This window comes from Nothoprocta perdicaria, unplaced genomic scaffold (assembly GCF_003342845.1).
Source record: "Nothoprocta perdicaria isolate Ctin4 unplaced genomic scaffold, notPer1 scaffold_99, whole genome shotgun sequence".
NCBI classification, from domain to species: domain Eukaryota; kingdom Metazoa; phylum Chordata; class Aves; order Tinamiformes; family Tinamidae; genus Nothoprocta; species Nothoprocta perdicaria.
Window position 1 is genome coordinate 1,871,057 of NW_020456298.1, and position 24,691 is coordinate 1,895,747.

The 24,691-nt window shown below is 40.0% G+C and overlaps 1 protein-coding gene across 1 annotated transcript in view; it reads left to right on the plus strand.

Moving 5' to 3' along the window:
- LOC112959366 (disrupted in schizophrenia 1 protein-like) overlaps positions 1 to 24,691 on the plus strand; it is a 48,656-nt gene that overhangs the window by 15,965 nt on the left and 8,000 nt on the right. The window contains exons 2-4 of the mRNA XM_026053384.1: positions 7,562 to 7,805; positions 13,391 to 13,435; positions 23,199 to 23,316. Coding sequence (XP_025909169.1) covers positions 7,562 to 7,805; positions 13,391 to 13,435; positions 23,199 to 23,316 — 407 coding nt within the window. The remainder of the gene's footprint in view (positions 1 to 7,561; positions 7,806 to 13,390; positions 13,436 to 23,198; positions 23,317 to 24,691) is intronic.

The following is a 24,691-nucleotide window of genomic DNA, read 5'->3' on the forward strand; positions in this document are numbered from 1 at the left end:
GTTACAAACACAAAGCTGGGAAACTGCCTAGCATCCACATTTCACTTTTTTTTTTTTTTTTCCTAACCCTTCTTTGGCAATTTATCCATTTAAAAGTTCTGTCCTTAATTTTGTAGTACCATGAAATACGTAATAGGCATGGTATATTCTTTTTGCTTTCAGGATCACTACTAATATATTAAAAGGAAAACATTTATTCTAGTTAGAAAGGATTATTYTCTTTTTCTGTCTACGTCTTCACATGCATTGATATTGTAAAGCTCTTTGCAAGAAGATTAAAGATTTCAATTAAAATTGTTTACAAATAGAACATCATAGATATAAATGAAAGTTATATAATTTAGATGTTATCAGGAAATTAGTTCTATAATACAATATACATTTATTTTGTGCACATACTTCCATGGCATCTTTATCTCAGAGCACGTATATATTTACACAGCTGCCGCAAAATGCTAATGTTAAATAGTAGATRAAAGCAAAGGAAAGGAGAAAATAGAGGCGGGGAAGACATAGTTATGTTTTCACATGGAAGATACATARTGGACTTGTGGAGATTATCTCCATATCTCCATTGAGCCCTGCAGAAAGCAATGGCCTCCAAGGAGGGACTGTTCAGATAGGGGCAAGAAGGCATTTGAGAGAAGCAAGGTCCAGGAAGCAGATGGCGGCAGACTGAAATAGTTTATCCATCATTTAATAGGAGATGAGGCCCAGTGTGGCATTTTTCCTTCCAAATTGGTTATCCTTCAGCTTCATTCTGTAAGAGGTTTTATATAGGCTTTGGCTAGCTAGAGAATTAAAAATCCCGTTCAATCCCAGTGGGATACTAAACTGGCCAATCGGAAACATAGATGGCACGGCTGCATCTTAAAAAGTTGATATTCTTCCTCTTTTCCCACATTATGCAAGGCTTAGGTGCCTGTTGATATTTGAGGTTCTCCACTCAGGCTCTTCTGAAATCTGGGGAACTGGAAGAGGTCAAACTGTTGCTGCACTTTTTGTTCACAAAGCCAAGAAGAAGCTCTTAACCCTAGCATGATCTAAAAGAATGAGCTGCTGACATTCCCTAGCAATAGCAAAGAGGTTAGACCACTCAGAAAGGGTCAAGAGACTTGACTTCTTGTATTATGCCTGTTGCATCTCCATGTACTATGTGCTCTCATGTCCTGAAGCAGAGGAGAGCAGTGTGCCACAACCACCACTTTGAGGACTGGTCCTGCTTGGGGCCTTGTTCACTTCATCCTTCAAATCTGTTCCTCTTTGCACATGTGCCCTGTTCCTGAGGTGCTGAGGAAAGCAGAGCTGCTGCTATCCTCTTCCATAGGCACATGTACTGCTCTTCTCATCTCCTACCTGGGTGTGCTGGCTGCCACTTGGATAGGGCTGTTGTGCACAGAACTTGTGAACTTGTGCATTTGGCATAGATATTACAAAAGGCATCTCAGAGCAAAATTTTAGGTGGCCAAACTGTAGGAGTCTGGAAGCCAGATGGGGCTTCTGAGTATTGCTTCCCTGGAGTTTGGTGGTTCTGGGCCTGAATGCCCTTCTGTAGCTCTTTAAAGACCATGGGAGTCAGCTCTGTGTTCTTCACAGATGGGCARCTCTTTGCAGTGAAGAACTACACTGAGTAGACTGCTTAATACTATCATACTTTTGTAAGAGTGAGAGCAAGGTCAGAGAAGTTAAATRACATATGCCAGAGAAATATCATGACTTCACAGCTTATCTTGGAGTTCTAGGTAGTCTCTAAGGGAGACATTTGAAGAAGATGTTATCTGAGGTGGGAGTATGGAGCCTCCTGACCTACTGTGAGGGAGTCCTGGTTTCACGTGAAGTGCAGTAACTGTGCTGAACAGCAAACAAGATTTTCACTGGGCTTTGAAAGAAGGGAGAAGCAAAAATACATGTTTGGAGCACTGGGAGAGAAACAGCTGATCAAAACAGTATGGAGTGAATTCATGAGGTTTCCAGCTGCTGAGGAGAATGGAGAGAGCAGACATAATAAAAGGAGTAGAATTGTGAAATTGAGATGCTTTAACTAGTGTGCTGAAAAGGAGTGTAAACGATTAGAGAAAAATCATAAAGAAAAGTAATTTTGATTTCAGATATTTTAAAAAGGAAAATCTCTTGAGAGCAGACAAAAAAAGGTCTTGCTCTCTGAGCAGAGTCCAAGTTTGCTTTCTTCCCTTTCCTACTCTGTGTTCACCATCTAACACTTGTGATCTCATGGACTCTAAYTGCACCTTCCCTGTTACCATCTGAACATGAACCAGACAGGGAGAGCAGGGTTACGTGCCTCCTCATCCTTACATCCTCATGTGACCCACAGAAAAGATAGAAACCTGAAGTCTTTATTTTTTTTTCAATMTATTAGTAGTATGCATCTTTTAAAAGGACCGGAATAACAGACATTAAGGATCAAGAACAAAACAATCTGGGAATTTTATAGTATAGTATAACGGAGAGAAGGGAAATTCCTGAACTTGTAAATAATTGTTAAATATAAACAGAGCTATTAATACATGACTCTGAATTAATACGATAAACCAAGTCAGAGGTGTTGGTTTCTATAAGCGGTGAAGTAATACGATTATCTTCCTTCCTGTCATCCTCTTTCAGTTAAATACTGTTGCTCCATATGTTCTTTTCTTCAGTTACCTCCTTGCTTGCGTAGCTGTTACTGTTATCTTAAGAGGTAAACAAAGATATAGCATAGACTTAGAGCAAGAAGAGTCAGTCTGTTCCCTGCAGTGCAAATTTAGAGAGGAGTGACTAAATTGCAGAGAAACTTTCCTTGACTTGTACTTAGGACCAACAAAGCTTGTACTTGATAAAAAGGATGGGATATAAAGAATCCAAGTCTTTTTATTCTCATTGCTATTTTCAGGAAACTTTGCAACTTTCTCATCATTCAAATTGTTGTAATGAAAATCCCTTTTGTTCCAGCAAGACCATTTTTGTGATGTTTCAGTTGCTTTCTTGTCAGAGGAAAATTGCCATTAATGTCAGTGAACACAGTGCGTGAGCACAAGTGTCCCAGGTATGTGTTTTCCCAAGTCTTTTTCTTTAGTGCGTATCACCTATTAAAGGATAGTAGTATCTAGGATATTTCTTTTCAGTGGTGGTTAAACTTCCCCTCATAAGTTAGCTTTTGTTTGTGCAGTTTTCCAATAGGCATCAATTATAGTATAGTCTCTATATTCTTCGTAGCCTTTTAACTTCGACCTTGCTCTCTTGGCTTTCACGATGTGGCTCCTTAAAGGGATTTCCTTTTGCTGACCTTAAAATAAGCAATATCTTCTACAAACACACAGCGTGTTGACCTCAGGGTGTTAATAAACCACTTTTAATAGTTCCCTCACCAAAGCACATTCCTAAGAATGAGAGAGGATGAGGTTTACAAGTAGTGACATCTCCTTGTGATGCTTCTGGTTTGCTTTTGAGGAGGTTTTGAAGGGGGAGAAATTGGTAAGGTTTAATATAAGGTCTTTCATCTGTTTTTACACAGGCATGTTTTCATTTAGGGTATAGCACTCAGGAACTGAATGTGCCTTTTGTACATCTGCCTACAATAGGAAAGTTGTGCTCTCAGAGTTCCAGTTGGCACTATAAATAGCTTTAGAATAATATTCTGCGGAGAGCCACATAAAAAGCCCTCATTGATACCTCTGGGAAACTTGTGAAAAGCCTGAGGAGGAACGGCCTTCAGGCTACAAGGAGGAYAGAGAGACTGCCTGTTGGCTATCACTTGCCATTTGAATTTGACGCAGGCTTACATGTAGATTGAAGATATCCTCTAGTTTCCTGTAACCTCTGATGCTCGCRTAGTTCCCTGGAAAGCTCTTCTTGGCTGCCTACTTGAGATGTGGTAAAAGCATCTGCAAATACAGTTTCAGCTGCCACTTCATGAAGTGGACTGCAAGTTACGCTTCTCCTTTTGGCTTTATTTCCTCTTGTCTATAAACAATTCTCTTAAAGCTCTGCAGTCCTCATCAAGTTGACCTAATCCACAGTTCTCTCTACTTCTTCCTTTTTTTGCTGCTCTGGATGGCTCGCCTGTTCTTGAAGTCAAGCTGGATCTGCTGTTTCCATGTAGATTTCTGCGGTTTCTTTCAGTGTAGCATCCTTGAGATAAGACGTGTCCTATCTCTCCATCTGGCTAAAAAATTATTCACTTGCTAACAGTCTTGCGTCTCAGTTACTTCAACACCCCGGCCTTGGCTTGACAAAAGCAATCTTGTCCTGCCCTTGTCCAAGTGCTGTTGCTAGTTGAATGAATGTTCTTTCTCTCCCCCTGTTTTAAACTTTGTATTGTTGACCATTTCCCCTTTATTTTTCCATTTTCTCCATTCTGTCACACAAAACATTAATTACTGGTTTTCAGTGCCAAAGCTGTGTACAACCTTCTCCCATTTCTTCAGTTTTATATGCATTAAAAGACTGATTTCCCTCTCCAGATGCAGCACCACCCTAGTGTTCATCACTTGCTCGTTGCATTTAGGTACTAGCACTTTTTTTTTGCTGTTGCTGTACAGTTCCCTCATGGAGGAATGGAGCTGTTAGCCAACCATGGCCATTTTGTTGCCCTCTTGCAAATCTGTAAAATTCCCATTTATTGTGATACCTCTGTGTACTTGGCAGTGATTAGACTGATTAATTACTGCTATAACTTATTAAACTTTTGTACTGTAACTTATATGCTGTGCTCACTGATATGCCAATGTTTTTTTAACATTCCTGTCTGTATCTAACTATCATTGCTTCTTTTAAGCTCTAAAAGCTTCGTTTAAGCCTCTCTTAAAAGTTCTTTTGAGAAAAGGACCATCATGATTTCTCTGGTTGTTTTTGTACAAAATTTAGCTCTTTGGACTCCTGTGCAGCCCGGTGTTAAGAATCATTAGGTGATTAGGGTATGCTATAGGTGTGCTTTATAGCTGTGGTGTCTAAGCAGACAGTTAATGGTTTGTGATACGTTGTAGAGAGCAACTGATTGCCCCTGGCACCTTTGTGGAGCTTACCACATACACCATTTCGTTGGTAATGCAGGGAGAGCTATAACCACATAAATCATTTTGTTAGTATTGTGTGGAGAGAGGCATGTAACATCTAGAGATTGATGGATCATAAAATCTTCATAAATTTGGAAATAATATAAAACCTGAAATGGTCTTGACTTATCATTTTGAAAAGGTTCATACTTGGGAAAAAAAAATCACAATACTGAACCTAGGCATCCATATACTACTTTTGGCTTCCCAGGGACTGCAAATGCACTTTTAAGGTAGGCTGAGCACAATAAATCAAACTTTATAATTGGAATCAGCTTGATTTTATATAAAATGTAAGGATTTAGCATGTTGAGGACAACATAAAATTTTAATACTTATTTATATTGTGTTGTATATGTGAGTTATACATTTCTGTGTCAGTTATTTTTGGCTTTTGAATTATTTTCATTTTAAAAGTGTATTTCAACAATGTTTCGATGCATTCAGAAACTTTAAACTAGAAGCTATAAACTGCAGACACTCTGGGCTTGGGCAGGCCCAGAATATCCAGACGTGTGTACATTTCTGGATTTCACTTGAAAAGTTCAGCAGCACAGTGTGTGTTAGCATGCATACTTAGTATCTTAGCTCAAGATGTATTAGAGTTTTACTGGTATAGGGATAAAAGCAAGATGCACTTAAAGTGAGCCTTCAAAGGCACATGCTTTAATTGCTGATTACTAAAGCAGGTGTAAAATATGGACCCAGTCAAAAGCACGTTGACCAAAGAGTTGAGTCATGGCTAAATAAATGCAGCCCAGACAGCACTCCTGTATGCTTTTATATATGCTATTCATCTTCTGCACTGCARATACTACATATATCACTCTGTCCTAGTTTTGTCAATAGAGCTCTTCATTAAATTGAGCAGCCAAAATTATCCGTTAGGTTTACAGCATTAGGTCTCTAGAAATTATCTGTAGGTCTACATCGTGCTCTCTGAGCAAACTTTWGCAAAATGCAAGTAAATGGGCATATTATATTTCTGCAGGGAAGTGTTTTGGCTGTATAACCATGATGATGTGACTGACAAGTACAGGAACAGTGGGGGTTATTGGATTTTTATGGCTTGGTAAGTGCTGCCTAGCTGGAACACAGAATTTTAATCAAGTGAAGGGTTTTTTCCCCTTTCTAATTAGTGATACTCTGAATTCCTTGGGGAAGTCCAGCTTGTGGACCTCATGCTGTACTATACTGCAATAAGCTGTGGTGCTGACTCGGATCGAGTAGCTCAGCTTCTGAGCTTAATTTTGCTCTCAATCTCAAAATATTGCTGAATTGTCTAGCTTGGCATCCTGTATTATGGGGCAAAAAAAGGTACCTTTATTAGATTAATGATTTATTGTGAACAATGCATCTCCTTTATCCTGTGTTCAGAATAAGAGATAAGCCAATATTGAATTTAGTCAGAAAAGTTAAACTCAAATAATTATTTTCCTTCTGTAAGTCACTTATAGTTGCTTACTCTTATGTAGCAAATGATATAATTTGAAAAGAGAGAAAAAATATTGCAGTTACTAGATATTAGTATGAAAAATCAGTCTAGAAGTTGGTTTTGCCATAGGAATCAACACTTCTGAGTGCTGCTCCAGGCTCTGCCACTAAGCTTTTGTATCTTAGCAAGTAACTTAACCTTTTGGTTCCTTAGGGACAATGTGCATTAAGGGCAGGTGTGGCTGGGTCCCTTAAAAGCAGTGTGATGTTAGTATTCAAAGTCTTATTCTGAAAAACKGCCTATTGACTAGAATTCAGATGAAATTATCTATGTGGACAGTTTTCAGGACTGTTATTTCTTACATGCTTGGACATCTCTGACAGATGATCAGTAATTTAAAAGTGCTAAGTTTATTTTTTGAATTTCCTAAAACTTCTGGATCTTCCTTAGTGAGATAACCAGGTAGGAAGAACAAAGCACTTAACAGAGATATAAGAAGAATGTTCAGAATAAATATAAAAAGTAGAAGACTAAAGCAAAGAAAGAAAACTGCTAGTTTAATCTAATAGGATTTGTTACAGTTGAAGCATGGACATTTCAGTCCATCAAGCAATTTAGAAGCCAAACTGTATACTTTTTGAAAACTAGGAGTGATTTAATGCAGTAATTTGATTGCTGATACAAATTCTTGTGCAAGAAATTCAGGAAAGCTGCTTTGAGGTGACAGACCAATATATGTGATAGGAAGGAGGAAAGTTCCGATTTTGCTTGCAAAACTTCTTGACTTCAGCCAGGGCAGAAGGTCGTATGTAGCCAGTGTATGGGATAGAGTTGGAAATAGTGTCTTACCAAAAAGGATTTTCTTAATGATACCCTTTTTGTAACAGTGACATCATTTTGCTAGTCGTCAGTTTGAAATAGCTCATGTTATCTTTGTGAAAATATTTGAGCTGCTGGTGTGTTTTTGTTGTTTTCATTTTCCTAGCTAATCACAAGCAATCACTAGAAAAGTTACTTGAAATAGCAACTATTCTCCTTGAACTGCTGCTTTCTTTCCTTTTGGCTTTTATTTCAGCTGTGGGAGCCAGCTGYTCCAGAGAGTGTGGGAAGCCGACTTGGAGGCCTGTCAGCTGCTGATCCGAGGGTTTGAACTGAAGGAAACCGGTTGCTGTGTTTTTGAGGAAGAGGAGAATCAAATGGATGAGATGGAGAGAATTGGTGATGGCCCCTCTGAGTCTGACAGAAGAAAAGAAAGTCATTTTCCAAAGAGCACAGAGTGGGGCCCTGCTCCATGCCCCAAGCACAGTGAAAGAAAAGAGGTATTTGAAATACTCTGCAGCTGGGTTGCAAGTGATGCAGTTGCTCTTCGTTTGGAGAGGAGGAGTTAAACCTGGGTGATGGGTGAGCAGAACAGGTTAAGGATAAACTTAACATCTGGCAGTCACTATGGGACATGAATAAAAGAGCTTATTGGCTTCTCAGAAATATTTTCAACCCTTTTTCCTTTCACCAGTCTTTTCTAAAGCATGGAAATTATTCAGGCAATAAATATATAATGTACATCTGTTTTTAAAGGAAAAAAAATGGTCTCTTAAGGTTATTTAAGTATTTAACGCAAATTCTCAGATATTCCTCCCCTCACTGTCACCAGTTTCACTCTGAGTTAGTTCTGCTGACTTCTTAGCTTGAATCTATATTAGCTGAAGGGAGGAGACAGTAAGTTTTTGCTACCGTAGTGAAATGGTCACAAGTTTCCTTGCTCAGATGCTGGCAGCCTCCCAGCAGGCATCAAATATTAAAAGGAGGAAAGAGTCATGAGGTTTAAAGGGTTTCACATATTTCTTTCAARTTTTTGTTTTGCTCTGGAATGCCTTCCTTGCTTAAATATTTACAAACACCTAGTAGTCTTTTAACTGCACTGTCAAGATAAACAAGCTATTGAAAAACTACCACAGTGACAAAAGTGCCCTCCAACAGTTGTTGTCAGTTCAGTTAGCCTAGAATTTGGTTGACAAAAATTGAAACTGGGCTTAATGGCACATGGTGTTAACAGCTATTGAACCATTCACTGCATCAGAGACTGATACCTAATTTCGCATTTATACTGACTGAGACTTGGCAGAAGGCAGGCTCCGGCCTGACCTGATTGTAAAATTCCTTCTTATTAGTTAAATTATGGTTTTAAATTGGACTTCAGTAACATTTGCATCCTTTTCTTGGGAAAAGACAATTTACAGACTGGCTCATGTAGAGGACATTTTTGTTGAGAAGGCTGCCCAGCTGGGAAGCTCTGCAGAGCTTAGAGTTACGTGACCGTTTCTGTAGCACTCTGAGGTCTGGCCGAGAGATGACCCTTTTCACCACGGCAAATCTGGATCAATTCTGTGGAAATTGGCATCGTTATCCTGTCAACATTTAGGTAACTGATGTGAGGTGGCTTATTTGCAGCGCTTGCAACACCCTTTGTWAGCTCCTCCTCTTGAGCTTCCCTTTTTGATCATTTCCCATCAACAATTTTGATCATTTGTCTATCAGTTACAGGCAGAACTTAGGGTACTGCCCGATTGACTTCAGCTCTTCATTCAGGCTTTGTGGTACACGTGGCTTTGCCTAGTTCTGGCCTGTGTATACTGAATAAAAATGATTTTGAGAACATGCCAAAATCTATTTAGAAACCGATGTGTAAATATGGACATAAAAATGCCAATCAGTTCAAGACCCATGGAGGTATTCACACATCTATTCTCACATCACTCCTAGGACTGACAAAAGAAAAATGAAGCATTTTTTTAGAGTAAGAATGTTCATTCATTTTCAGAATTTTAGGATGGGCTGAAATAACACAGCTGTATTTTGTCACCACTTACTAAACTAATCTTTCTCTGTCAGCCGAATTGTTCAGTGGTGCCTGCAGCTTTGACTACTGAGGCTGTTATGCACCAGTGACAACTGCAACCCATTGCCACCTTCAAATATACACAGAGACTGTATGCTCCTTCTGGATTTAGAGTTGGCCAGCTTGCTTTTGTGCTTGCAGGCTTTGGGATTTTTTTTTTGCCATGTTGAAGGAGGTGGAAATTGTACCCAGAAAATCGCACCTTTAGGTCACCATAGTGGTAGGTCTTACTAGGCCTGACAGCCAGAGTGACCTGCTAGGGGCGAGCTGTGGTGTAGCACTCCCTAGCATCTTCCCAGGGTTCATCACAAGATAGAATATTAAAATAAATAAATAAATCACCTGACACATTTTCCGGACTTGCAGATTATGATAACTTTCTGTTGTTTTGTTCTGAAGAGAAGGCAGCACAAGGAAGAAAATGATTTGTAAATGGATTTGCTTGAAAGGCATGAACCAGATTTGCAGCATTTCAAAGATTTGTTATATGGTATTGTAATTTTTATTTATAAGCAGTTTCATGTTTGTGAGAAACAAAAAATACAATAATGTGTCCTTTAGCCCCTAACTTAGCTATTTGTTTGACTTTCATAAAATAACTTAGTGATGTGCGTTAGTATTGAACTGTTTCATAGCCATTTATCAGGAAGCAGGCACAGCTAATGGAAGTACTCAGAATTTGACAAAATTCTATGAGAAGAATATCTTGGTGTTTAGCGTGTCCCTGGAGTGGCCCAGTGGAGAGCCTTCAACTCTGTTACCTGATTTCTAGATAAATGAATTTCAAGAGAGAGCTGTTAGTCATTGCAGCAGAAAAGAGCGTCGCTCTCTATAACCAGAGAATATTGAATTACTAGCTTCAAACAGTATAGCAGAAGGTCGTAATTGCATATGTGCACGTGTCTTTCATTTCAAGGTGCTTTTCATTGCCAGGTAGTTAACTTTACGGTGAAATAAAGTGTTCCAGTTATTTATCTTGCTATATCTGGCAAAGTATTATTGTGGACGGGAGAGTAGTTTTGTTGATGTATATCGTTAATACTCTTTCCCATGCATATAATTGTCTTTTAGCATCTTGGTTTCATTAGAAAACAAACAAATTAAGAAACAGCAGAAGAATAAAAGAAAGCAGAATAATGTAAAGAATCCTTAGATCCTCACATACTGCTTTGTAAAAGGGCCAAGATTTTGTTTTTAATTAAATATCTTCACTGGATCATAAAATGCACTCTCAGACATGAAATATGTCAGGTATAAATTCTTTGAAAGTTCAGATATTTTCCTGTCATGTGTGAGCACAGGTTTATTAACTGTCAACAGTTACTTTATAGTCTTCATAACTGTAGTTCCTAAGACAATACGGATTTTTTGTTGTTCTGCAGCTTATTTATGCTGTTAAGTGACATCCCAGAATTATCCCATAAATCAAACTTCTGTTGTAAAATATGTAAGTGGAAAGACCATTACATATTTGGCAGCTCATCTTGTTGAATCACCCTTGCTAATTTTTTGGTCAAAACTAAGTAAAATGAGACCAACAAAAATCATCCTGAAACAATTGGAATTCTTTAGAAATTAAATCATACCCTTCACAACTACATATAACTTATTAGAATTACAGTCTCTAAGAAAATGCTGAGGCACCATTATAGACTATATTACTGTCTATTATATATTATTATAGACAGTAACTTTAGCCTTAATACCATTAAAGTTTGCTTGGGGGTTAATGTAGTAAGAGATTTTGTCATTTTCTTATGTGCTTCTGCTTCCTAGGCGATGGCGATCTTGTTAAAATCAAGGTGCCCCATGAGTGAGGTTGTAGTTTGTCTTCTGCTAGCAGGACAGGCTTGATTTTCTCCTGAGTCTCCGAGGAATTCAAGATAGGTTCTAGTTTCTGTCCCAGAAATGTGCTGTAGTTGTAAATTGACTCCAAATTACTTTGCCCAGGCTACATGTCAGAGAGATGGAAGTTATTACAGTTGTTACAGTTAGATATGTAGCTGGGTGACTTCTGAAATATGCAGTAACATTTCATTTCTCTTCAGATATTAACGCCTGCTTGTTGCACTTCTTCTTGTGGGATCTTGCTTTATTTTTTGCTTGTTGATAGTATATGTGTAAGCAAAACCTTTCTATAACACCGGAAGCAGCAATGATAACTAATAAATTTGGAGATGTGTGTGTGTGCTGGGACCTCCCTAATTCCAGGTATCTCAATGAACATGCCTATGTGTGCACCTGCAGCTTTTGTTCCTGACCTATCCTTTTTTCTCCTTCCTCTGCTATCTGGCATGCTGTGCAGTGTTCCCTCTTAATCCCTATGAAGGAAAGAAACACCTACTAGATTTCAAGAAAATTCAGGTGATTAAAGTTACAAGGTAAAAACCCAAAATTCTCTAGTGTAACCTTTTGTAAGTCAGCATTGCTGGTAGATGCCATGGGAGAATTCTTTGTAGATGATTTCTTGTTCCTTTGCTGTAGCTGAAGCGGAGAGAAGGGGTTAGCTTAAGGGCTGCTGGTTTTTATTTTCCGAACCTCTGCGTCCTTCAGTTTTACCAGCTGGGGAAGAGGTTTGGGATGTAAAAGCCCTTTGGTGTTGGGAAGGTGTTCTGGATCTGCAAAGCACTGACTTGAGTCATCATGTTTAAGGTCTTAAATGTTCTAAGTGATTTTGAAGACGACAATCATGAAAAAGAATAGCAGTAAGCAATTTTTCATGTGATGTCAGTCATTGAAAAGAAGTCCTCAGAGCCTACGACACACCTTTTTTCAGAATTTAGAGACAGCAGGCAACAAGGACACCTCTGTGAGCAGGCTTTGACTTATTACCGTGCATTGAAATAGCCTGCGATCCAGCAGACAAATGTGCACGTGTAAAGGACAAAGCCTTTAGGAAGCTAAATAAACTGTGCTGTCCTTTAGTTAGATGTTGTAGTTGTAGAGCTTCATAAATAATTTTGAAACTTTAAGTTTAATCTTCAGTTTAAATGTCACCATTAAGCGTTACAGAAAGTCAATGTTTGAATGCTTTCATATTCTTAATGCAAGAGGCAAAGGGTTCCTGTGACAACAGGCAGCTGGCTTGTATACAACAGTCAGACCTTTGCTGTACAGTCACACTTAACTGGTGTGCAGTAAGAAGCCACTTAGTTGCATGTTTTAGTAAACATGCTAACTCTTTAGATAGAGATCTTAGTACCTCAGTAAATTTAATCCTTACAAGTTCTTTGAATACTGTAAGTTAATCTACCTATTCTTTTCAGGTAGATTATGGAAATATTCAGTACTAATGATCTTGGGACAGAATAATGATTTTACACTTCATATATACACAAACTTAAGACACTAAGTATCGATATATTGAGGCAATATCTCTATCTACACTTTTAAAAGGCTGTCTGTATTGTTATATGTGCAGTGAATACTAATGATTTTCCACTAATATTAACATCAAATTTCTTTGACTGCTCCTCAGCCAGACAGTGAATTGTTAGATAATTTCTTGTAAACTGTAGAGCTGAAGCAAGTTTTGAGAGGGGATCTGACTCTAGTTACCATGTTACCACATAAAACATCAGTGGGGTGTTTCACWTGTTCCTCCCCAAATCCCTTACAGAGTTTGTGTCAAAAAGAATCTGTAGATTGTTGAGGGTTATACGAAACCTACTGTGTGTTGAGACTAACTTTTCTACAAAGTTAGTCTTTTCTAACTTGCTGTGTCTCCAAACATAGTAGATATTTCAGTTTTTGGGAGAGATTATTCCTTATGGGTTTTAACAAGGAAACCAAAAGACAAACTTCCAATAAAATGCATTCAAATTTAGCTTTAAACATTGTGTGGCTGCTATGACTCCATTATAAAGGCAATTGAAATGTTGTAGCAAAATGATTTAATTGTTCATTTTATGTTTTTTAATACGCCATAGTGATTTTATATGGTCCATTGAAATCTTAATGTTCATCCAACATATATGTGCCACATACTTAATAACATCTCTCTAACAGGTTTTGGAAGATATTTCATTTGGAGCAGAGGGTCATTTATCTGAGGTAAGTGTTTTCTAGGCAATATAAAAAGGCAAGATTGTACCAATTTATTTGGAGCTCAATGAGAGCTAGTGGTACTGCATCCTGTAGCATTGCTCCTGGGTAGAAATCAAGAGCAAAACTGTTACTGAGTGCACAAGATTTCAAATAGCAATACACTGGCACGACTCTGAGGCCACTTTTTTTTTCCGTTAAAGATAATAGCAAAATTGCTTCTGGTTTCAGAGCACTTATAGTTAAATCCTGTGCCAGTGCTTTTGACAYGTATCAATAAAAGGATATGATGTCTGGGAAATGTAGGCCCAGTAATAGTTAGTCGGCCCATGCCCATGTCCACTAAAAATATTTTTCTGAGTCCTATTGAATGTATTTATTTTGAGAAATATAAAAGCCTACAGCATAATCTTAATGATCTTAAAATCTTAATCTCAATCTCTTAATCTCTCTTAATCTTAATCTCAATATATTTTTAATAGGAATTTAATCTGAATAATCTAGTGAATGCTTGCCATTTTACAGTATTTTCATAAATAAAAAGATCTGACCAAAGTCTAGGGTWACTGGCTGGTTTGAAATGTATTCCCTATGAAAAAAAATGATGAGAGAAATCTGTTTCTTTTTTTCCTGYCTACGTACAAACTAAGAGTTTAGATGATATCCTTAGGTAAGGACATTTATACTGGACCAAAGAGCTATACTGATTCACTGTGATCTCTTCTTGTATCCGTATGCCTTGGGCTGCAACTTACATATTAGGAAAATACAGTATCAGGACATTATGCCCAGTAAGCAAATTTAATTACATGGGTAAGTAAGCTCCAGTTCACTTCCCATGATAGCCTACATGCAACCTGTTAAGTACAAGTGACAAGTGCTCAGCCAAGCAAATTAAAAACAAAACAAAACCCCTGTGTTGCAGTCTGGGATAGCTATTTGGATGAGGTGTTTCTTTGGATTCCCACCACTGAATCCAGAGACTGTGGGAGCAGCTGGAGCATTCCAGGGAAGATAATCTACTGCAAGACCAAGCTCAGACTGTTGACCTTCTACCCAAGGAGACTGTGACACGAGCACAAGCCTGGAGTGAAATGCTTAGCTGTGCAGGAATTYAGCGTAAATAAGAGCAGGAAGCCTGGAGAGGGAAGGTGAACTTTGGAAAAAACGGCCGCCCGAAAATGCAAATGGCCTTTCCTGCCGGTGGACTTGGCTGTGCATTAAAGCAGAACTGTGCGGTTCTGCCCAAGGACAACGTGATCTAGGAGCAGGCAGCCCCACACGATAAAGATAGGAAAAAGCCCTCCTGCCAGGATGAGAAAAGAGTGAGAGCGTGTCGCAGCGTCAAGCCCTTGGCTGCAGGTAGCAGCCAGCACAGCAGAATCTGCTGGAAACTCAAAATTTTGCCAGGTCTGGACCAAGGCAAATGAGAGAGCTTCTGCAGGCTGGTGTGCAACAGTGACCTGTTCAGCTCTTGGCTGAAGAAGTTGTTCCTTTGCTTAACAGGGGAGCATGCAGAGCATGAGAGTGCTGAGCTCACGCATGTGCTGAGGCTCAGCAGAGCAACCAAGCTCAGCTAGGTGTGATTGCCCTTGAAGAAGCCTGCCTGGAAGACAGACATTAACAGCTTAATGCCTGGAATTGCCACTGTCTGTGGAAGGGCACTTGGCCCTTCTGAAGTTCTAAGGAAACCAATGCATGAAGAGTGGGGACACACTGTAATAAGGGCAGTGGAAAATAGCTAGAAAGCCAGGCTGTGCTGCACTACCACAGCTAGACTGATGCTGACTTTTCAGCAGTCCTCTAAGAGCTCCAGGAAAGTGTCAGCACCCTGTACCATGGCACTGATTTGCTTAAATGTTCCTTTGATGCTCTGGTCCCTTAATCCAGCCTTGTCAGTCTCCCCGTGGCCTGCAGGAGGGCACCTTTTAGTCATTCCAGGCGGCCCCAGCTGGGTGGCTGAGGACCAGAATGAGGAATGAACTATGCTAGGAACCACCTCTAAGTAGAACCCATCTCTGCTGACTCTGGCACACAGCAGGACACGGACACTAGAAAACAATTTGGTGCTTTTGCTTCTTTTCCAAGTCCTGGCCCACTGTGAATTTTTATTGTCAATAAAAATAGTCAATAAGTAGAATCAGTCTTCCACAGCAGGAACTGGAATTATCCATTTAATTAAATGAGCCAGTGCAACAGACCACACTGATTTTAGGAAGTCTGAGCTCACGGAAGATCCTCAGTCTGCTCAGGATGAGGAGGGGAAAACCTCTGTCACAAGCGCAGCAGGATGCCCAAGAACTGCAAAGTAAGGGAAGGCTCCCTGCCTGCCTAGATGCTCTTCTAAAGAAACTCCTCAATAACTGTAATGCCAGGTATGTGAGTGGCAGGATCGTGTCTGTGTGGGTGAGGGAAGGGGATCCATGTAAGCAAAGGGGATGTGGGAAAGGTGTGTGATGGTGGGAAGGAGGTAGCTCACAGCTGCAAGGCAGCTGTCCAGAAAGCTTCAAGCCTGAATCATTAAAGGTGAGAAACTGAGGAGCATGTTGTAGCACTGCATTCTYCTAGATACGCATAAGCAGGCTGGTGGAACAGGCTGCTAATGTGTAAGTGGAAAGTGGTACAGGCAAAAGTAATCAGAAAGCAATCATGATCCCACTCCGGAGAAAGAAGGGTAGCCKCCTCCTTATGCCGGAGGAACTTTGTAAGGGAAGAAAGCAGCAAATGATCTTGGGCACCCCTAAAAGAAATAATTTTTAAGGCACAGTGCTAAGSTCCAGATATTCTTTTGGTGTAAAGAGCAAGCACAGCAACAAGCTGCWTATCTATGTGAGGGAGTCTTTAGTGAACAAAAGAATTTTAAAAAGGAAAGAAAAAAAATATGACYAAGGGTGAGCCTGAAAAAAAACGGCACACAGTGTAAGAATGAAGCCAGAAGGACCACAGTGCACACTAATTTACAGAAAGCAAAAGACAGGCAAACTGGCAGGTGGGTTCACAGATAAGCTGAACATAAGGGATAGGTGGAAGACAGCATTGATATGTCTTCCGACAAGGCACATGGCTGAGAAAATAATGAAATGGGAGCAGAGTGCAGAAATATTTTTCTATATTTTCTTTGCTTTGATATTTTCAAATAATAACCAACTGTGTCCAAATATAATGCTGCCAGTATTCAGCATGAGGTGGCAAGAATAGAGAGTGGCAGAGAATCCTAGGGTAAGTGAGATGCACTAAAGACAGGAGAGACTTGATGAAATTTATTCTGAAGTGCACAAGAGCCAAGAAAAACAATCTCCAAACCATTAATAAGCTTGTTTGAGAACTCCTAGAGGGAGGATGAAATCTCAAGGGATCAGTAAAGGGCAGATTTGCTATCTGCCTTTAAAAAGGGGATAAACTAGGAGAATATGTGCCAGTCAATGTAATTTCAATTAGAATTAGAATTCCAAATGATCCTGGTAGATTGAAAGAATAGCCTGAAATCAATAAGATGTGATACATTAAAAGACAAGTGCAAATTACATTTGAGGAAAAAAACAAAGGTTTATGTATACAGATGGTGAATAGCAAGCTAAGATGACAATACTGTAAAAACAGAATCTATGGTTACAAATAGACTGAAATTTATTGCCTTCATCCTRTTGCAAAAAAGGGGCAAATGTCATTTTGAGCCTTACAAAAGGGAATGCCAAACGTAAGGCAAAAAGGTGGTTACTGCATTTAGGTGGGAAAGTCAGAGTCTCCTGAGCAGCTCAGGCACCTCACTCCCTGGGAGGTGGGCACCTAGGGAAGAAGGGAATCAAAGGTTTAGGAATCCTGCTCTGATGGAAAGTCGAAGCCTTCAGCTGCAAGTCTTCAATCAGTACCGATAAAGAGGGCAGTGATCAGTTATCATTGTGTGCTGTGTAAGGGTGAAATGGAACATAATCAGCTTAGCTGGCAGCAAGGGAAGCTGAATTAGGAAAGCTTGCTCCCTGYGAGGACAGGGTAGCCCTGGAACAGGCTTCCCTGCCAACAGCCTTTCAGAGCTGTGCAGGCAGACAGCAGTCACGGGCAGCAAGGGGGTGTTTGGTCTTGCAAATCACGGAGGGCTTTAGTGATCCCTGATTGCTTTCTGGTCTGTCTGGCCATGCCTAGATGGCATGGTGGTCATGAATAATATACTTTTTTGAGAATAAAAGGCTGGGTCTGTTTTGTAGGTTTTAGGATTTTAGCACACAGGGCACAGAGAAATGTTTTCTCCAGGTGTGCTTTGGATACTTAGTGGCTGTGTAGCTCATTAACTGAGGGCATGGGAAAACAGCATGCACGTGACTTAGGCATCTGCTCAAGCAGGAGAAGTGTATGGATGCTTGCCCTTCATTCCTAGAAAAAGATTTAAGGTCCAGAAGGCTGGACCTTCGCTGGATTTTCAAGTACTCACAATTTCTGTTCTCTTGTGTGAGGGATGGGSGTCTGTTTGCATTCAGTGCCTCTGCAAACAGCACGTCCCTGTTCTAGTTCTTGCGCTTATGAAGAGTACGTCTGCAAGAGCAAATTTTGTAGTTGTTATTTATGTTGTTTAGAATGATCTTAATCCCTATAGGAGAGGCAGGATCTAATGCAGATGAAAAAAATCTGTCTCTGATGCTCTGCAGATGGTCGTCGTCTTCTGTGGCTTCAATTTTACGTATTTTATTGGGGTTAAATGCTGCTAGTTTGAAGCAGGGCAACTTATTTTTACAAAGTCCTTGTGTAGGGAAGACAAATGTTAAGGATGTATCTGGGAATCCTGCTTCTCAGCACAATGAGCTACAACACTCTCCGTAACTGAGTTGTGTTAATCTAGATACTGGAATACTAATTCTTCCTTATAAAATTGCTGAACTAGAGTCAAGAGGGCATGGAAGGTGTTTGGTCTGGAAAAGGTGATCAGACATTTTTCTTAAGTGATACTGCAGCAGAGCTGCTGCTATTAGGTGACTAAAATGACTTTTATAGAAGAGTAAAATGAAATGCAGAAGACTAAGGTGGAAACCCATCCCTTCCCTCTGGATTCCCTGTGCTGATGCTGTGCAGGAGCTGGCGCRTTGTCTGCCCTCCACGTTTCTTGCACCAGAATCTTGCATCTTGCAGAATATGAATTTCTTATCTGTACGAAAAAGCAGAGGGATTTCTTGGGTCACCAGCTTAAAAAAAACAACAAATCACATCCAGTTTGGTATCTATTTTCACCTGCTTAAGGATTAAAAAAAAAAYAATAAATCCAGCCAGCTACATCCCCTGCTCACACAAAAATCCATAAAGCAATATTGCATCTCAGCACTCTCCTGACTACTTCAATCTTTCCTGGCTGCTTCCTAAAAGTGCTGTTACTGCAGAAATAACCAAACAAGCCTTAAGTTGCCACAAGAGTTACAGTTGCTTATAGCACTGACATAACCTGCAAGCTTGGATGAGTTGTATTTTATTAATATTTTGAGCTGGAGGCAGAGTCCGTTTCCTTCTTGATGTGCAGCGTAAATGCCAATTTCCAACCAGGAGCTGCTCTGAATAGTTTGTGTGTCACTGCTAGTGCTTTCCCTGCCTCCATACACAAATGTCAAATAAAATGTTAGCAGTGACATTAATAGGCATGAAAGACACCAGGAGGAATCTTTCCTATCTACTTCTCTGGGCTGTCTTATTTTTTTTTTAAACTGGGGCTAGGGGCAGGAGCTGTGAAATTCGTTGAATATTTAGAATTTTCCTGTATGCTTTGGAAAGCAGTGCATGTTTTTTGCAGTGCCATGTATAACTCTTCTTGATCTAAACTAAAGCTAGAGCTACCTGCACCAACCTTTCTGAACCATAAAGACCTTCTTTACTTGTGTGTAAAATGTTGTTTAAAAAGGGGGAATGAAGTCAAGTAGGAAATCCTTAGGTAGCCATACACTGTTGAGGATAGTCATCCAGTTGTATTGCTAATGTGAATTTCAGGGCTGTAGTTTTATTTTATTTGGAGTTTACAGGATCTGTGCTCCTTMGAATTAAGCCACACTTGCAGCTTGATGGCTTTTTCACAACCAGCATGTCCAACCCATTGGAAGTTCAGTGAGGGACTATTTCCAAAAGGCCTCTTTTGGTCTTTTAAATATTTCATTTTTGGAGGGGACACCCTGCACTTAGAGAATCAGAACTGAAGAATTAATTGTACATGTCAACCATAGAGTATTTCTACAAGTATCTGCTACAGATGATTGGAACTCCTAACTCATGTCCAGAAACATTTGTAAGTGAAATTTATCCTGGAACTTGCACACTTCTCGTTGCTTGAGAGGGAAAAGATCAGTGAGAAATGACTTTGGCAAGCCATAAGGAAGGAAGGTTTTATGATGGTGCRTTGAAAAGCTCTATCCAAGATCTACACTGTGTTTGACAATAAATGTCTGCATACTAAGAGCCAGACCTTTTCCTAAGGAACAGATGTAGAGAAAGGGAGAATTTATTATTCTTAGCTCGAGAGGGGGAAACTTGAAGCAAAGGAGGAGGCTGTGYGTTGTCCAGAATTCAAAGGGAACGTGCAAATGCCCAGTGCACTCAATGCATAACTTAGCAAGAGGTGGTGCTTGCAGATCCTCTGCTCATCTCACAGCCTAGCTCATGACACAGTATTGACTTGCAACAGCCAGTGAAGGTCCCAGGTGGACAGGAGCTTCCTATCTGACGTGCATGCTTAACTACGTCCTAAAACTGATACAGCAGTGGCAGCTCAGCAGGTTTGCTGGATCGATGGAGCGTGGTGGTGTTTCTTAAGTGCGGGCTGTTTGTGCAGCTCCTGTGCTCCAGCCAGCCAAGTGGAGGGGGCGATAGGCTCCTGGCACCAGCTTTGGCAGGACTGACKCTTTATCCAAGACTCATGTTGTGGTTTGCATGTCTTTGCAGCAGCTGGCAGTTTCTTCCTCGTATCAATCATCCGTGTAACTGCTTCCAGGTTCAGTTGAGCTGGGGAGAGGGTGCCATAAGGCTGGCTTAGTGCTCCAACTGCCAGCCTAGCGGGAAGAAGGAATGAAAAGAGCAGGGGGAGTTTGTTGCCACAAGACGGGAGAAACTCTGGATGTCAGTGGAGAGGTTGGTCTAAGTCCAGGAAAGAGGCTGAACGTYGTGTAGCTGCTGTGACAAGACTGTTAAGCGGCTGAAACTAGAAGCTTTTTCTAAGATAATGAATATAATAATAATGTATATGGATAATGTATAGAATCTCATTCTGGGGAAGAGGAACCAGTTGTGTTGCACTCTAGTCCTGGTAGGATGTTAAAACCATTACCAAAATGAATAATCACACCCTAAAAATATGTAATCTTTTCTGCAGGTTATTTGCTTTCCTTGTAGGCCTTATTGSTATGCAGAGAGTTGTCACTGGCATGCAGATGGTGAAAGGCACAAATCTCACTTCTGCRTTATTGTTTCAGGTCTTCTGGAGGGGTTTTATTTTCTGTGTATGTGCATGTTAACAGACTGAACACAGAGCTCAGCTTTTAGAAAAAAAAAATGAAAGCTGGATCACAGGAATGATTAGCAGCCTGTTTGTCCTCTTTACAGTGTCTTTCCGTAGTTCTCCCTGGATTTGCAGCAGGATGGACAAGATCTCCCACAGTTCCTTGGAAAAGGACCATAGCCTCTTCAGTTTGGTGTAGGACTAAGGATTTGCCTCTGGGCGTCTTGCTAGCCCACACGGAGTGCTAATGAGGGCACAGTGAATGAGGAAGGATGCGGATGTTCACAACAGGGCTAGACAAATGCAGCCAGTGGGTTTATTGTTTAGATTTGATGCTCAGTGAAAACATAGCCTAAACTCCGTGCATTTGCAAGTACTAGAAAGGAAACAGGAGGACCATTTTAAAATGGGGAAGATGGATTCTTTCTTACAGCTATACCTGACAGTGCTAYTTAGGTGACTCATTATCTGGATGAGCTGTCATGCCATCCACAGTATCCCAAAAAGGAAAGGGGTACCCTATTGTAATGTGTATTTTTACGATGTTTTTCATATTTAAATATGCTTAATGACACAGGTATTCAGGAGAGTACTTTAACATGCACRTTTTCAGTTGCTGTCTATAATGACTGATGATTTCAAACCAACACTAAAGATATCATTCATCTTGACAGCACAAATATGATCCAAAATCTAACATGCTAATAGTTCTTGATAAAAGCAGTGACTGGATCAGACGAAAGTATTCAATATATTGATATTGTAGAAGCTAGAGTCTGCGTTTTATGTGTCACTATAAAGTAGCAGTTCTTCAGGATCTGTACAGGATTGATTCGTTTTGCCTGAGTACACAGTCTGTGGTGAAACTCTTATTTGAAAACTTGGTTTATACTTTTTATCTGTTAAAGCAATTTACGCTTAAAAGTTCACAAGTTAATTAAAGGCTGTTCTTGCTAAATTAACTGTTCAACTGTCATATAGCACTGAGGATTTTTGGTCTTGTTTTTCTTGTTTGATGTGATGATTATGTGAAGATCGAGCTGTCTTATCAGTAGTAAACCTCTATAGAAAAATCAGAGTTCAAGGTTTTTCTCGGTGACTATCTTTCAGATGTGCTTTCAGAGCAGTAAATTTTAATGATTTACTGAYTTTTCCTACAATAAGAAACCTAAGTGCTTTTAGATAACTGTTACCTGTTCCTGTATGCATGACACAGGATGATTTTCTAAGAGCTTTCTATTGGTATAAATTGCCTGGATTATCCCTCCCCCTAAAAGCCTGCGGAGTCCTGCTGGTACATTGACCAACAATTTAGCAGCTGGATGGAGTTGTTGTTCTTCTGTCCCCTAGTCCTGAAGCAAGGACATCCCTAGTTGCTGTGGGGAAAAAATACAGCTTCTTTTCTCGTGTTCTTATGTTTCAGGATTTTTTTTTTACCTCTTGAAATTTACTTTTATAACTTCTCTGAAGTTCTGCTGTAGGTTATGATATTTGGTACTGACTCTGGAGCACATGCACTGAGGCAGCAACTCAACCAGGTGGTTCCCTGTTTGTCCGGGCCTGGCTCTGCGCTCCGGGTGTTCCCAGGACGGCCTCTCTCTGGCTCAGCAGTCCAGGACTGGAGCTGCAGCTGGTTCCCTGCCCATGGGATGTGCTGAATAGCTGTGCCTGGCAGAAGACATGGGAATGCGGAAAGGTCAAGGCTCTGTGCTGGAACAAGGATGTGCCAGCCAGCAGGGCTCTGCTGACATTTGACTCCATTTGGGGAACCAGGTCTTTGGAAGGCTTGATGGACACAGGTTTTCTGTCAAGCAACCATCAATACTACTATTATGTCTCGTGCCCCAGAGTAAATACATTTTGTGTTCACAGGAAATACCCAAAGCGGTGCTTCTTGAAGTGTCTAAAGGGCCTAAAAGTGTGAGTCATACCTCCAAAAAAAAAAAAAAAAAAAAAAAAAAGAAATTTTAGGAGTCTAAATGGCTTAGCATGAGATTTCCCTCCCCTGCTGTGGTGAGACTACATGGAAGAGAGAGAACAGTTCAGTCTTCACACCTTTTAATCCTCTGCTGAAAGTGACCTCATGACATTTTTGTGCTGGGAAGTAGACTGTGACCACAAGCTCATTTCATTTCATGTAAATCACCAAATTATCATGTATTAATAACTTTCAGTCGCTTCAAAGGGATCTTGGTTTGAGGCAATGTTTTAGCACTGCAAAGCATTATATCCCCCTACCAATATTTTATGCTYTCTTTTTTTTTTGCTGCAAGCTTCATGGAGAAAAATGCTTTCTTTTTCAACTTCCTGTAGGAATTCTTCATATTTTCCGCAGAGCTGGGAGAAAAGTGTGAAGCAATAAGTGAGAAATTGGTGCATCTGGAAGAACAACTGCAAACTTCAGTCTGCAAAGTTGATGATGGAGTTATTCATATCCTTTTTGATATACATAAATATATGTGTGTGTGTGTGTGGTATATTTGCCTTTGAGATTCACATAGAGTACTATTATTTTTTAAGGTAAATTTAATATATTAAGAAAGAGAGAATCAATTGTCTTGCTAAAGTGGACATTTTTGTTAGAGCAAGTTTTCCTGCGGTGCATTTTCACTGTAGCCTGCACCAGCCTTAATTGATTTAAACAGAAGTTGGCTCCTTGTAAATTGTGATTAGGTATTGAAATGCCTTCATTCTACTGTTCTATCCTTTTGTTTGTAATGTCCATATAAGTAACTGTCTACTGCACAAAAAAGGTACAGGGCAACAAGCATCCATAAATCTCAATTTCCAAACATGATTTAACTAAATTAAATGATACATCATTGACTCTGACTGTGAATATTGTCGCATTTAATTTGGCCTTTGTTCCTTTTGAAAAACAAAAATGGCCACAGATGCATCATGTGGCATCCTCTGCAATTTAATTTGCTTCCAACACTACAGTGTGAATTACCAGATGAGATGTCTTATAAAGTATTCTTATCTCTTTTTATGCCTCAACTGTCGTTCAGAATCTGCTTAAAGATAGCTTAGCCTTTACAAAGGCCTGGTCCACAGAATGTTTTCAGAACTTAAAAGTGTGGATTATTTTTTCATTTCTGACTTCCATAGAAAAGTTTATCACAAAATTTAGTTTTCTGAGAAAGGGAAAAGGGCCTAAGAATCAGTGAGACAGAGGAAGAGAAAAGGTTTGGGGCAAATGGATAATGAAGAAAGATGAAGAAATCTGGGTTTGGAGAGATTACCAGATCACCCTTGCAGATGCCTGAGGATGAGTTGAGAGTGACCACGGTGCAGATTCCCTCTACCCTGAAGCAGAGATTGGGACAGTCTTGCAGAGCGGGGTTTAGAAAGGGCTGGTTCGAAACTAGAAAACGRAGTAGATGGAAACTGTGATGATGCAGCCTTGCTTTAGCTAAATGAGCATTTATTGCCAGCTATTGCAAAGCCTCTCTTACAGATCTGATCTCTTTTCCAGAAAGATTATTTTCTTGTTGAACATAGACCACTTTCCAGTGTTTTGTGAACTTTCTTTACAGTGTACACGTTCCCTGCCAGTTGTGTTTCCCTTTGCAGTGTTTGCGAGCATTCTTTGCGGGCCTGTATGCATGTATGGCTTGTGCATGTGTCAGTGTCTACTTCCTTTCTCACTTAACAAACATTTGCYCTTAAATGAACATGAGTCCAGGAGTCTAATGAATAGCAGCACACTGAGAGTTGGAGTCATGGTTTCTGTTACAATCTTTCCAGAGGTCTTAAGTTCATATTCAGACCCAGCTGTTACCGTGACAGGTCTGATCATAGTT